Here is a 14,083-nt window from a genome sequence, read left to right as displayed (position 1 = left end):
TGCCTAATTATACTTAACTTGCCAGAGTTTATGCTCCTTTCTATTTTCCTCAGTAGGATTTGACTTCCAGTTTTTAAAGGATGTCTTTTTGTCTCTAACTGCCTCTTTTACTTTATTGTTTAGCCATGCTAGCATTGTTTTGGTCCTCTTACTGTTTTTTGTTTTGTTTTTTGTTTTAATTTGGAGTATGCATATAGTTTGAGCCTCTATTATGGTGTTTTTAAATGATGTCCATGCAGCTTTTAGGCATTTCACTCTTGTGACTATTTCTCTAATTTCCATTTAACTAGCCTCCTCATTTTTGTGTAGTTCCTTATTTTAAGTTAAATGAGTATCTACAAATTTTATCTCTTCATCCTGTCCTGAGGTGGCATGTTCCTAGTCAATATTGGGATAGTTGCAAGCCCCCATTATTATTAGGTTTTATGTTTTTGTAGCCTCTCTAATCTTCCTGAGCATTTCAGTCACCATCACCATCCTGGTCAGGTGTTCGGTAGTATATTCCTATTGCTATACTCTTATTATTCAAGCGTGGAATTTCCATCCATAGTGATGCTATGATCCTGTTTGATTAATTGAAGACTTTTATTATTTTTGACGGTATGTTTTCTTTTTTTCCATATAATGCCACTCCCCCACCTACATGAGCTACTCTGTCATTCCTATATGTTTTGTACCCTGGTATTACTGTATTCCATTGACTGTCCTTGTTCCACCAACTTTCTTGGATGTCCATTATATCAGTATACTCATTTAATACCAGACACTCAAGTTCACCCATCTTAGATTTCATGCATTTGTATACAAGCACTTATAAAATGTGTCCCTATTTAGTTGTCTCCGTTCATGTGATGTAACTGAATGGGACTCTTTTTTTCATTTGACTGTCTCTTCAGCTCCTATCTGTACTCTATCAACTTCTATCCTCTCCTCTTTACTAAGATATAGAGTATACCCTTTAGTAAATCCTCCCTTAAGGAATATGTTTGTCTGAACTGTGTGCTTCTCTACATCTGTCGGCTTTCCCCCAACCCTTAGTTTTAAAATGCCTCTATGACCTTTTTATTTTTACATGCTAGTAATCTGGCTAGTACATCTTTCCTGTCTAAGCTTCTCCTTTCCCAAAAGGTTCTCTAGTTCCTAATAAACCTAAATCCTTCCTCTGAACATGATCATCTCATCCACACATTGAGATCCTTCAGTTCTGCCTGTCTCACTGGCACTGTGCATGGCATTGCAACCATTTCAAAAAATGCCACCAGGGAGGTCCTGGACTTCAATCTCCTACCTAGCTGCCTACATTTGGCCTCTAGGGCCTCTTTCCTACCTTTCTCTGTGTCATTGGTACTTAAATGTGTCACGACCATCACTTAAATGTACCTCCTCCCCAGCACTGCACATACATCTGTCTAGATGTCTCGAGGGGTCTGCAACCTTTGCACCCAGCAGGCAATTCACCATGTAGTTCTCCTAGTCATCACAAACCCAACTATATGTATTTTAATAGTCAAATACATGATTACTATTGTCTCTTCCTAATAACAGGGATCCCCTCCCCTGGAGAGGTAACCTCAGTGTGAGAAAATACCATAACATAATCTGAAACTGTGGGATCATTTCCCTCTGCTCTAGCTTGATGTTCTCCTTCCCTAAGACTTTCATCCTCTTCAATAGCACAGTGGCTGTTGGACTGGGTGTGAGACTGCTCTAATGTGGCCCAGAAGGTCTTGTTTGTGTACCTCTGTTTCCCTTAGCTCCTTCAGTTCAGCCACTCTTGTCTCAAGCCCATACTTATCTCAGAGGGGAATGGAGCTGCTTGCACCGAATGCACACATGCCTCCTGCCCACACTCAGGTGATCATACATGTTGCATTCAGTCCACTCCGCTGCTGCCCTTCTGCCTGCATTATTTTTACTCTTGCAGGTTGTGTTTTTTTGGGGGTTTTTTGAGGGGGGCATTTATTACTCTAAGTTTATCGTGTAATAAACATTCTATCTAGCTTTCATGCTCCCTCTTTAAACTCCTTGTCAAAACTCCCCTGCTTGCTGCTCCTGTTCGCTAGCTCCTCTAGTTGCATAGTCGCTGGCTGTCAGTGTCTGCGTTCTAGAGCTAGGCACTTTGTGCCAGGTACTGTACACCTCTCCCAAAATGTCTACACCCTTTGAAATCTATTGACCAATTTGCTTTTTCCTTTCAATACTGAAATCAGTATGGGTGTCTTCTGCAGTGTTTAAGGGCCTGATTCTCTACTCTGACTGTAGAGTAATCAGTGGAGTAATAGTGGTGTAAATGAGAAGGAAAATCCAGCCCTACCATTCTGATTTGGTAGCATCACAGATGCAAATGACTACACAAAGTACAAGGCAGTGGAGAGACTCACGCCCTGAAAGTGAGAAGGGAATGTTACGAGATTAAAATGACCAATTGGAAACATTTACCAGTGCTTTGTTCAGTCTTGTTTTAAATGCGTTTGGCTTCCATCCTTTTCCTTTGAAGGCTATTGCTCATTGTATCAGTTCTTATCCTTAGCAAATTTCTTCTGATATTCAGCCCATGTTTTCCTTTTGATTAATGCATCCCACCCTTTTTGATATTACTGTAACAGCAGTCCTTGCCCCTGGTCTTGGAAAACTTGCACACACACAGGAGTAGTCCCATATGAATTGCAGTTAAGCATGTGCATAGACCTTTGCAGAACTGAGGCCTTTAAAGATGAACTGCAAATCCTTTAAAAAAAAGTTTTAATGTCCTTTACACTCTTTTATGTTGTATAAAGACTGTTTAAATCGGTGGTTCTCAACCCACAGCCTGCAGTCCGCTTGCGGCCCAATCAGCACACAGCTGCGACCCGAGGTGACATCCTCATGGCCATACAGTGTATATATATTGTGTGGATGTGGCCCACGTAACCCACAGAGAGCTGCATTTGTGGTCCAGAATGGTAAATAGGTTGAGAACCACTGGCTTAAATTCTTCTGTCAGTTTCCTCTGGACGCCCCTCTTTTCCCTCTTGGAAGTATCAGATCCTCTCTTCCCTGTGTGGGGCTCTCTGTGCAGCAATTTTTGTTTGTGTCGAGGCACTGTAAAGCTGTAGAAATATCTGTAGTGCTAGCACATAGAAATCACAATAACTCCACTGTGTTCAGTACTCTCCGTGCTTGTATCCCTGGGGAAGGATTTGCCCAGTAATTTTTATTGGAACCTATAAAGTTCTCTCCAAATAGCGCAGTTCAGGAAAAAGAACAGTGCATCTTTTCATATATATCGTTAATGGTTTTTATTAGGGCTGTCAATTAGTCATAGTTAACTCACACGATTAACTCAAAAAATTAATCGTGATTAATCACATTGTTAAACAATAGAATACCAATTAAAATGTATTAAATATTTTTGTGTATTTTTCTAAATTTTCAAATGTATTGATTTCTGTTACAACACAGAATACAAAGTGTACAGTGCTCACTTTATATTTTTATTTTTGATTACAAATATTTGCACTGTAAAAATGAAAGACAAAAGAAATAGTATTTTTCAGTTCACCTCATACAAGTACTGTAGTGCAATCTCTTTTCCGATGAAGTGAGCTGTAGCTCACGAAAGCTCAAATAAATTTGTTAGTCTCTAAGGTGCCACAAGTACTCCTTTTCTTTTTGTGAATACAGACTAACACGGCTGCTACTCTGAAACCTCTCTTTATTATGGAAGTGTAACTTACAAATGTAGATTTTGTTTGTTTGTTTGTTACATAACTGCACTCAAACAACCCAATGTAAAACTTTAGAGCCTACAAGTCCACTTAATCCTACTTATTCAGCCAATTGCTAAGACAAACAAGTTTGTTTACATTTACGGGAGATAATGCTGCCCGCTTCTTGTTTACAATGTCACCTGAAAGTGAGAACAGGTGTTTGCCTGGCACTTCTGTAGCTGGTGTTGCAAGGTATTTACGCGCCAGATATGCTAAACATTCGTATGCCCCTTCATGCTTTGGCCACCATTCCAGAAGACATGCTTCCATGCTGATGATGCTCGTAAAAAAAAAAAAAAAAAAAAAAAATAGTGTTTTAATTAAATTCGTGATTGAACTCGTTGTGGGAGAATTCTATATCTGCCATATATTTCATGTTATAGCAATCTCGGATGATGACTCAGCACATGTTTGTTTTAAGAACACTTTCATAGCTGATTTGACAAAATGCAAAGAAGGTACCAATGTGAGATTTCTAAAAATAGCTACAGCACTTGACCCAGGGTTTATGAATCTAAAGTGCCTTCCAAAATCTGATTGGGATGAGGTGTGGAGCATTGATTTTAGAAGTCTTAAAAGAGCAACACTCCGATGCAGAAACTACAGAACCCAGACCACCAAAAAAATCAACCTTGTGCTGGTGGCATCTGACTCAAATAATGTAAATGAACATATGTTGGTCCACTCTGCTTTGGATTGTTTTTGAGCAAAACCCATCAGCAGGGTGGACACATGTCCCCTGGAGTGGTGATTGAAGCATGAAGGGACATATGAATCTTTAGTGCATCTGACATGTAAATATCTTGTGATGCCGGCTACAACAGTGCCATGTAAATGCCTGTTCTCACTTTCAGGTGACGTAAACAGGGGCAGTATTATCTCCTGCAAATTGTAACCAAACTTGTTTGTCTGAGTGATTGGCTGAATTAGGACTGTGTGGACTTGTAAAACTTTAGAGCCTTCATTGTTTGTTTTATTTTTGAATGCAGGTTTTTTTTGTGTATAATTCTACATTTGTAAGTTCAGCTTTCATGATAAAGAGATTGCACTACAGTATTTGTATTACATGAATTGACAAATAGTACTTTGTTTTTTACTGTGAAAATATTTGTAATCAAAAATATAAAGTAAGCACTATACACTTTGTATTCTGTGTTGTAATTGAAATCAATATATTGAAAATGTAGAAAATATCAAAAAATATTTAAATAAATGGTATTCTATTATTAAGAGCGTGATTAATTGTGCCATTTAATTTTTTTAATCGCTTGACAGCCCTACTTTTTATTCTTCCATAGTTGTAATAATGACCAGTTAGCAAGAAATTCATTCACAGTGTCTCCCTACCTTTATTTGCACTTACTAGAAAAATGTCTTATAGTAAAGGAGGTAGTCACAACTTGTATTAAGTTGTAATTAGCTAAAATTATAATATTGAATAGTTTTCTTTCCCCGGCACGCACGCTCTCACACTCACTCTCACCAGCATTGCCCACTCTAGCCTCTTCTCTCTACGTCCTCTACTTGCTCCACTCCCACCCCTGTCTCCAATCTGGATCGATTACACTCTCTCTCACACTCACACACCATTGCCCACTCTAGCCTCCTCTCTCTCCTTGAACCCATTCCTGGCTTCAACCTGGATTATCAAATTTCAGGGCATTTTTGAAAGTGGATCCGCATTGCAACTCGGGCAAAAGGCACAGTAAGGGCAGCAGCTTCATTGGGGCTTCACTTGCCTTAATGGTCATATGCGTTGTACATGCCCATTAGACAATAGTAGGAGGGTGAGCATGTGCAGAAGCAAAAAGGGCATGTTTGGAGGCTGGGCAGATTCTCTCAGCGCTAAAGATTTTCATGCACATGTAAACTTTGTAATTTCAAGTTTTTTATAGGCATGGATGCATTGCTGATAATCGAAATAGCAACTTAGATTATGACTTGTTCGGGATTCCTTCTTTTTGTTTTAGAACCTCGCTTCAAAATACCGAAGAACATCAAGAGAGACAAAGGGTCAAGGTAAGACAACCTGTCTGCTGATCTTTTTTGGATATAGATGCAAAACTATAAATATCTGTGGCGTTTAAAATATTGTGTTCTTCTCCAGCACTCCCCACCCCCCACCAACTGCTTCATCCATTGTCCCATTCCAGCACCGCTCCCACCCTACTTCATTCCCCTTTACACCTGACTGTCACTAACAATCCCCTTGTCTTCCACCCATCTTCACTCTCCTGACCTGCTCCAGCCTCTCGTCCTTCCCTTCTTCTCTTCCCACTTACTTGTTGGCATCCTCATCTTTCTGGCCTGCAAACCCTCTCACACCACTGACCTGCTCCAGCCTCTCTCCAGTCTCCGCTGACCTGCTTCAGCAATCCTTCCTCCACTCTCAACCTGCATAAATAACGCTATAGGCATTTCAGGAAAACTCAGAACAAGGGAGAGAGTCAGGGCAGCAGTTTTATTTTCCCATTGGGCATATGCACATAATTTGCATATGACTTTTGGGGCAGTCTTAGGAGTCTGGACATATACAGGTTAACAGGTTACTTTGGATTCTGTTCTTTCTTTTTAGTACATCGCTCCACCTTACCTAAGAACAGCAAGACAGTCATCAGGACAAGGTAAGACAACTTGTGTGCTGCGGGTTTGTGTGAGTTAATTCAAAAGTGTAGGCATATTGGGAAGTTGATTGATTGTGACCTGTGTTAGAATTTGGTGTGCAATTTTCAGGCATGTGTCATGTGCAGTGAAAACAAATGGCTTTACTTCTGTGAGCACAAAAAGATGTGCCGGTATGAGTATCCAGAATATACAAGCTTAAAAAAAAAAAGGCTTATTTTGACTTCCTTCACGGAAATTTTGTCCATGAACAATTTTTAGTTGCACATTGGTCTTTGAATGAATTTTACACTATGAATTATACTGCTTTTTCACTAGTAATGATCAGATTATTGACAGGATGATTCTTTCTTTAGCATACAGTACAAATCTGCCTTAGCTGAACATGGGGGGTGGTGGGGGCACGATGAGGAGTGTGGAATCCTTCTGAGTCGTATGTAGCATGTTAGACATCCTCTATTAGTTAAGGCACTGACTTCGATTCACTGTCAGAAGTTTGGCTTTAGTACATTTAACTTAGAACTGACTTTAATCTTAATTAACTGTAATATCTGTCAATAATGATGATCATTTAGTTGTGTAAAATGGAAAGAATATATTATAATGAATGTTGAAGGCGTTACATTGCATCTTTCATCAAAAGATTTCTAAGTGTAAATTATTCACCGATTATTAAGATCATCTAGGCTGACCCCCTGCATAACGTAGACCATAGAATTTATTCCTATAATCGGTCAGTTTTAGGGCTGAAGCTGGATTGTTGGTGTCTCTAATTGGAACAATTTATTCTCAATATAGAGTGAATATATGAAGGAGGAAGTGGGGGAATCTGCTGAAGATGAGGCGATTGAATCGGAAGAAGACCCTGAATTTGATGAAAGAGTTGGATGCCTTTCCAAAGGTTCCTGAGAGCTATGTGGAGACTTCAACAAGTGGTGGAACAGGTAAGCCTTACTGAGACACTGGTGATGGCTGGCCTGATTAATTTGGTGAGTCTCTTTAGCTCATTTTGGTAGTAAATGTTTCAGTTGTGGGAAGACATGAGTTTACAAATGTGGATTTAAAAGACCTATACGGTGCCGTAGCTAATCCCTTTCAGGTGATGGCTCAATTTGTTTCTCCTGCTGTTGGACAAAATGTATGAATCTGTCACATGGGAAATTCTGTCCAGTAGTTAAGAATCAAACAGATGTAAGGGGTATATGTGCACCTATGATATAAATTAACAAAATGAGCTTTAGAGAGAGTTATGAATTTATCCCCCCCCTCCTCAAACATGCTGTGCATACTTTCTAAATGGAATACAATTGAAGTGTACTGTAGCTACACTAAAATAAGACTGTCTATTGTGTCCCTCCTTCCAAAGCCTGCACTTGTGGAGTCCCACAAGGATTGGTCTTTCCCCTATCCTGTTCAACATCTATACGAAGCCATGACAATGTGAAACAGCATGGACTGAAATACCAGCGATACACAAGTGATATCCAGCTCTATATCACTTTAACATCAGATGCGAAAAGAATCATCTTCCCTAACTATTCTCTGGAAGACTGAGGCAATGTTAGCAGGGTGAGGGAAGCACTCAGTAATTCTGTAATACCCCCTCCACTGAAGGTATTTGTGCAGACTACAGCCTCAGTGTTCACCTGGGCTCCTCTCATTTCTATCTATAGGTGTCAGACCAGGCCAGAGTCATGGTTCTAACTGGCAATGCACAGCATGTGTCTCCAGATAAACCTCAGACATCTTTACTGTATTTCTGTGTGTATTCACAATAGCATGACTTTATGCACAATTTCTCAGTTCCAATGAGGACGTATGCAATGCACATCTTGGATTAGAAATTGACCATTAATCCAGTTTTTGGTGCTTTTTAATGTGTTCATTTGCTCAATCAAACACAAAGTGGGCTGAGTTTTGTGCATCTATAATTATTACAAAAAGAGGCTGGTAGCCTTGTTACTGGATTGATATGCACAAGTGACTTCCACAGGTTACCTCTTCTTATTAAATGAGTGGTGCATCTTATTTCCCTTATTTGTTTTTCTTGGCTGAGACTAGAAGCATAAATCTGTGATATGAAAGTCCAAGTTCTATAAGCCTGATTGGTACCAAGGCATTTCGTGCCCCCTAGGCATTTCTTGCCCAGTCTTAACCATTTTAAGTTAGAGAAAGGTACGTGGGGTCTGCCACAGTTCAGGGCAACTGCACCTATATTCCCCCTCCGTAATCCCTCAAGGGCATCCACTCTAGGCTCCCAGCTCTTCAACTGTCACCTCTCTTTAGCAGACAGCTGCATCTATCTCCCTGCAGACTGCAGTTTTTCCAGGCTGCACAATTCCCTGCCTACTCTGTGGTATTCCCAGCAAGCCAGACTGCCTAAACAGGCCAGCATCTGCACTTTGTTTTCTCTCCAGAGACTATATGAATAGCGTAAATACTAGCAGTTGTATGTTACCACCCAGCTCTTTTTAAGCAAACTCATTTATTCTTAAGGGAAAAGCATTACAGAGAAAACATTATAAATATTAAAGAACCTACACACATTCTATAAAGCTTACTAGAGGTCACGCAACTCTGACTTCAGGCTCCGGTAGGTGTCAGCCTTTCCATGAGGATTGGGGCCCTGCCTGGGGCAGAAGGTCCTGTCCATTTGCTGACCCAGAAAGGAGGTTATGAGTCAGTTTAAACTCAGGCTGTTTATCCAAAAGTCTCTTCTTTGTCTGTTGGTCGGGGAGAATCCAGTTTTAACCAGTATATGTGAGCTTCCCAGGAGCTGGTGCATTGCTGTGGGGGTTGCAACCTTGCTGATTTGCCTTAATCACCACTGACTGCTTTTAGTTAGGAGGAGTTGTGCATGGAGTAGAACACAATCATATATAAACTATTCATTTAAAACAATAGACCTAAAGCTACTTAAACTTAATTCAATAAGGTCTCCCAAGGATATACAGGAACTGATCATATCTGTTACAGGGTAATGCTGCAAACATCAGGGTTTACTTTTTATTCAGGCTATTTTAACTAAAGGAAATCTTCTGTGTGAATACCGAAAATCCCAACGGGCTCTGTGTTTAGTAGCCTGTGCTGTCATTGTAATGGAGCTGGATTTGATTTTCAGGCCCTGTGCATGGTGATGGATATATTGTACACACAATATGCTTAGCGTTTGAGCAGAGGGCAGAGCACCTGGATACCATGATGATGGGGCACTTCTGTAAATAAGTAGCTGGAAAGCTCATCTTGCTCTGTGGTTATCTTTGTATTTGAAAAAGGATCAGCAATGATGGACTTAAGTCCATCCAGCACCCTTTATTCATGGAAAGTTATTATCATGTGGCATCCTTGAAGTGGAGGGAGAAAATTTTTATGGACTCTATGAAATGTTTTCTGAGGACACAGCCCATCATACCCAAAATATATTTTTGGATTGGGACTTTCAGTATTTTTGTTCTTCCTATGTAAATGAGAAAATTGTACAGTTGATGATGTGTTTCTAAGAGAATTTTTTGCACTTATGGCTTATTTGTGATAAATATAGTCAAGACCTGAACTCAATAAATTCATTTATTTGCACAAAAATGCCTTCCTTAAGTATTAAATTCTTTTTATTGTTTCTTTTTTGTAAATGCCAGCAGTAAATAACATTTTCTCACAAGCTGATCCTTTTTCTTTTTGATTTTTCAGTTTCTTTAATAGCATTTACAGCTATGGCTTTATTAACCATACTGGAGTTTATGGTGTATCGAGACACCTGGATGAAATATGAATATGAAGTAGACAAGGATTTTACTAGGTAACTTTTTATTCCTTAGAATTTCTTTTAAATTTAAGTTGTTTGCATTTCATCAGCTGTTCTGAAAAAGAATGGATTTAAAATATTCTTGCCACTCATTAGCAACTACAGTTTGAAATTAAAATGGAAACAGGTGATTTACTTTTTGTTTTGTTGTTTAATACGCTGGGGCCAGGTTCAGTAAGAAAATGAAACACATCCGCCTTCCATGAAGAGGGAAGAGACTTGCTTTCAATCCAGCAACTTTTTGGATGTAGTCTCAGCCAAATCTAACACTTAAATCCAAGGTGCTGTTCTGGCACTCTTTCAGCATTTTTGTCAGTATGCTTCTTGTTTTGCTTCTGAGTGCAGTTCAGAGTGATGAAGATTAATTTAATTTTAAAGCAATTCGCTGTCGACAACCAAGCTATCTGAAGATTGCCTGTCATCTTGCTACATGTCATGACAACCGAGGTTGGCTGGAGATACTCTTGCTGTCAGTTCCATGTGCTTGCCTGATTTTTCTGAGGTGCTACGTGCTCACAACTCCACTTGAAGTCAGTGGGAGCTGAACGTGGTCAGTGCCTCTGAAGATCGGGTTTTGTGTATTTAAATCCTGTAACCCAGTTCACAGATGTGATGTACATTTTTGAAAATTGGCTTAAAGTGGTGATTGTGTTATGTCAAAAGTTCAAAAAGACCTATTTATTCAGAAAAAGAATTTCTATAATAGATTTAAGTGAGATGCATGCAAAACTCAGGTTTTGCCCCTCAAAGAAAAATCCATTCGAACAGACTGACATCCTCCTATTGCACGCAGTTACATAGCCTTTGGCTCCTTCGTCAAAGTGTCTCTTAAGTTTGGCTGAAAAGCTATCTTGGGTGAGTGTAGCAAACCTTCCCTTTTTAAACTGTGCAACCTGCATCTTAAGTATATATTGGTGAGGAGGTTTCTTTGCAAAGTCACTTAGCCTGCCTGTGCCTCTGTTTTCCATCTGTAAAATGGGATTAATAGCACGTACTCACCTCACAAGGGTGTTCTGAGGATAAACATATTAAATATTGTGATGTGCTCCGATATTACTGATATAGAGGCAATATAAGTACCTCAGATAGATAGAAGGAATAGTCTGGATTCATATGACTTTTTGTTTGTTTTCGTTTGCTGCTTGAAAAGTCCTGCTTTTAAAAGTGGCTGTACTTTGGTGCTTGAAAAGTCCTGGTTTCAAAAACAGAAGTCTGTACCAAAGGCAATAGCATTTTCTGGCAGCTGGATCCCAATTTGAGTCAGACAGAGCAGCTGTTGAATTGTGATCGTGTAGGATTCTCACTGAAATGAAATAAAAACCTGCTCCTGCAGACATAGTCGCCAACTTCGTCTGTTCCCAGGGGGTGCTCGACTCCCGCCTCATCTTTTCCCACCTCCACCTGCCCCCGCTCCTCCTCCTCCACCCCCACCAGCACCTTCTGCATGCTGCTGAACAGCTGATCTGTGGCGCGTGGAGGAGTTGATTGGTGGGGCTGCTGGTGGGTGCTGAGCACCCACTATTTTTTTTTTCCATGGGTGCTCTTGGGCTAAAGCAAGAAGTAGATGTTCAAATCCTTGCACAGGGTTTTAGCTTTGTGACCCCCCTGTACCTCCCATTCCACTAAATTCATTGGGAGCTGTGTGCTACTACAGTCTCCTGAAAATATACTTTAAAATATTACTGACAATGGAGACACTGCTTTTCTGCAACCTTTGGGGTTTTATAAGAGGTAGCTAAATTCCTGAACCAGTCATATTTCATTTAGTTTTTAAAGTTAATTGCAATATTTAATTTTTCTGTGAAACTAGTTTTCCCTTTGCCACTCGTCTTGTCTTGTATTAAAGGCTAAAGTGGTGACTAGGACACTGGGTGACTTTCTAAACTAGTCTCTAAACCTCTCTGCCTACGGGGATAGTATTTACCTGTGCTGGTATTCATTTTGCCCTTGGAGTGCATTTCTGTACATATTCTCACATAGTTATTTTGTCTTGGCATCTGTACTAAATTTACTTAATATTGCAAATTTTTGCTTTTTTGTCTTCCAGTAAATTAAGAATCAATATAGATATTACTGTTGCCATGAAGTGTCAATGTAAGTATTCCATCAGCATGACAGTGCTGGTGGTTGTGGTTTTTTAAAAAAATTGGTATTGCTTTCAGATTAAAAATAACATGCTTATGATAACTTGTTCCGACATCTTGATTTTGGCTGTCCAAGAAGAGAGGATGATTGTTCTAGATTTTGTTGAGCAATAATATGTCGCTTTATTCCTGAGCCACAGGATTAGGCATAGTTAACTGAGAGCAGACAGGAGCAATTTATCAAAGTCGTAAGTCAGGCAGATCATAAACGTGCTCTGCTGTTTGGTGGCATTTACAACAAAACTAAGACAGAGAGAGGGTTAGTTTCATGCTGAGGTTGGCCGTGTTCAGTCAGTGCCTTCGTAATCGTTAAACACAGGTTCACAGCTCTTTTTCAACAAGCAGTGGGTAATTAAATTACATTTGTCTACATTGTAGGTTTTTTTTTTCAGAGTAGCAGCCGTGTTAGTCTGTATCCGCAAAAAGATTCTTTTTTTTATCCTTGACTGACAGAGAAAACAGTTTTTCCGAGACAGATTGTTGGTGTTAAGGTTTTGTCTACATTCTATGTTGAATCCCTCTTTTCATGGGTCTTACACAGCTATAATATTTTTAGATTGTGTGATGCTGAAGTTTGTCTCATAATTGTTTTGATTTACAAGTACCCCATTCCCTACTCTCATGGGTTATTTTAAATGTTAATCTGCCACAAGAGTAGCAGATAGGAACTCTCTGAAATCTAAACCTGGCTCTGATACAGACTCTGTTTGGTCTTGGGCAACTCCTTAAACCGCTCTGCCTCAGTCCTGCCATATGATAAATGGGTACAATACTTAGTTACCTCATCAGGCTGTTATGACAATTACTGTTTGTCACGCTCTTGGGAGGTGCAAAGTGCTAAATAAGAGCTTAAATATTATCAGTATGCTTTTTGCAGTTAGTTTTAAATAAATCTATCTTCCAATGTGTTTTCCTTCTTTTAAAAAAACCAAATAGCTTAGTCTCTCTGTGGACTAGTGTCATTTTAGATTTGATAACTGCGTTTATGTAAATGGAAGAGATTTAAGTTTGCACTGATCAATTTGTGTGTGGGAAATGTGTATAAGTGTGTGTGTATATAGAGCTACCGTAATTACACTTCATATAATATTTTGTCCAGTACTTTCTGTTTAAGAAGAGCAGTAAATGAGCATTCTCTGAAAGTGATATATCAGTGAGAAATGATGCTTCTCCTAAAAACTGTCTCTGTCCCCTTCTCTCTCTGTGATGTTTTGTTAGGTGGATTGAAAAGTTTTTTCAGTCATCAGTTTCTTGCCAGCTTTTTTTCCTCTACTAGTATGGACTTGCATCCTGTTAATAAAGAATAGATTTTCTCACCGTAATTAGTATCTGCTGTTTTACTGATAGGTTTGAAGAGATGCTGTCAAGCTTGATTTCTACTGGATATTTTTTGTGTTTATTCATATTTATATTTTCTTTTAATATTTGCTATTTTGTTTTGTTTTTTGAAACAGATGTAGGGGCTGATGTTTTGGATTTAGCAGAAACAATGGTTGTCTCTGCAGATGGTTTAGTTTATGAACCGGTAAGTTTATTCCATTTTCTTTATAAAGATGGTGCTCTTTATTAGCTGTGACATGCCTTTTTCATTTTGGCTGAACCATACCTCCAAAACTATTATCCAGTCCTGAAGTTGGACCCATGCAGAGTAACACTGAAGTCAGTTATGCTCCACATGGTCACAAAGGTTTGTCCATGCAAAACTGGTTTCAGGATTGGCTATGTGAGCTTAATATGCTCATGCTAGAAAGAAATGCTGTCCAGAA

General features: G+C 39.3%; 1 protein-coding gene across 8 annotated transcripts in view; it reads left to right on the top strand.

Moving 5' to 3' along the window:
* Positions 1 to 14,083, top strand: part of ERGIC2 (ERGIC and golgi 2) — a 73,830-nt gene that overhangs the window by 11,822 nt on the left and 47,925 nt on the right. For all 8 annotated transcript variants that reach the window (XR_013348093.1, XR_013348090.1, XM_077835249.1 and 5 more), the window contains exons 2-7: positions 5,720 to 5,768; positions 6,325 to 6,373; positions 7,170 to 7,315; positions 10,059 to 10,167; positions 12,221 to 12,267; positions 13,772 to 13,842. Coding sequence is in view for 6 of the 8 variants with exons in the window: in XM_077835249.1 (XP_077691375.1) it covers positions 7,210 to 7,315; positions 10,059 to 10,167; positions 12,221 to 12,267; positions 13,772 to 13,842 (333 nt within the window). In the remaining 2 variants the exon portion in view is untranslated. The remainder of the gene's footprint in view (positions 1 to 5,719; positions 5,769 to 6,324; positions 6,374 to 7,169; positions 7,316 to 10,058; positions 10,168 to 12,220; positions 12,268 to 13,771; positions 13,843 to 14,083) is intronic.

This window comes from Eretmochelys imbricata, chromosome 1 (assembly GCF_965152235.1).
Source record: "Eretmochelys imbricata isolate rEreImb1 chromosome 1, rEreImb1.hap1, whole genome shotgun sequence".
NCBI lineage: Eukaryota > Metazoa > Chordata > Testudines > Cheloniidae > Eretmochelys > Eretmochelys imbricata.
Note: the sequence above shows the minus strand (reverse complement) of the source record. Positions and strands in the feature narration are given on the sequence as shown.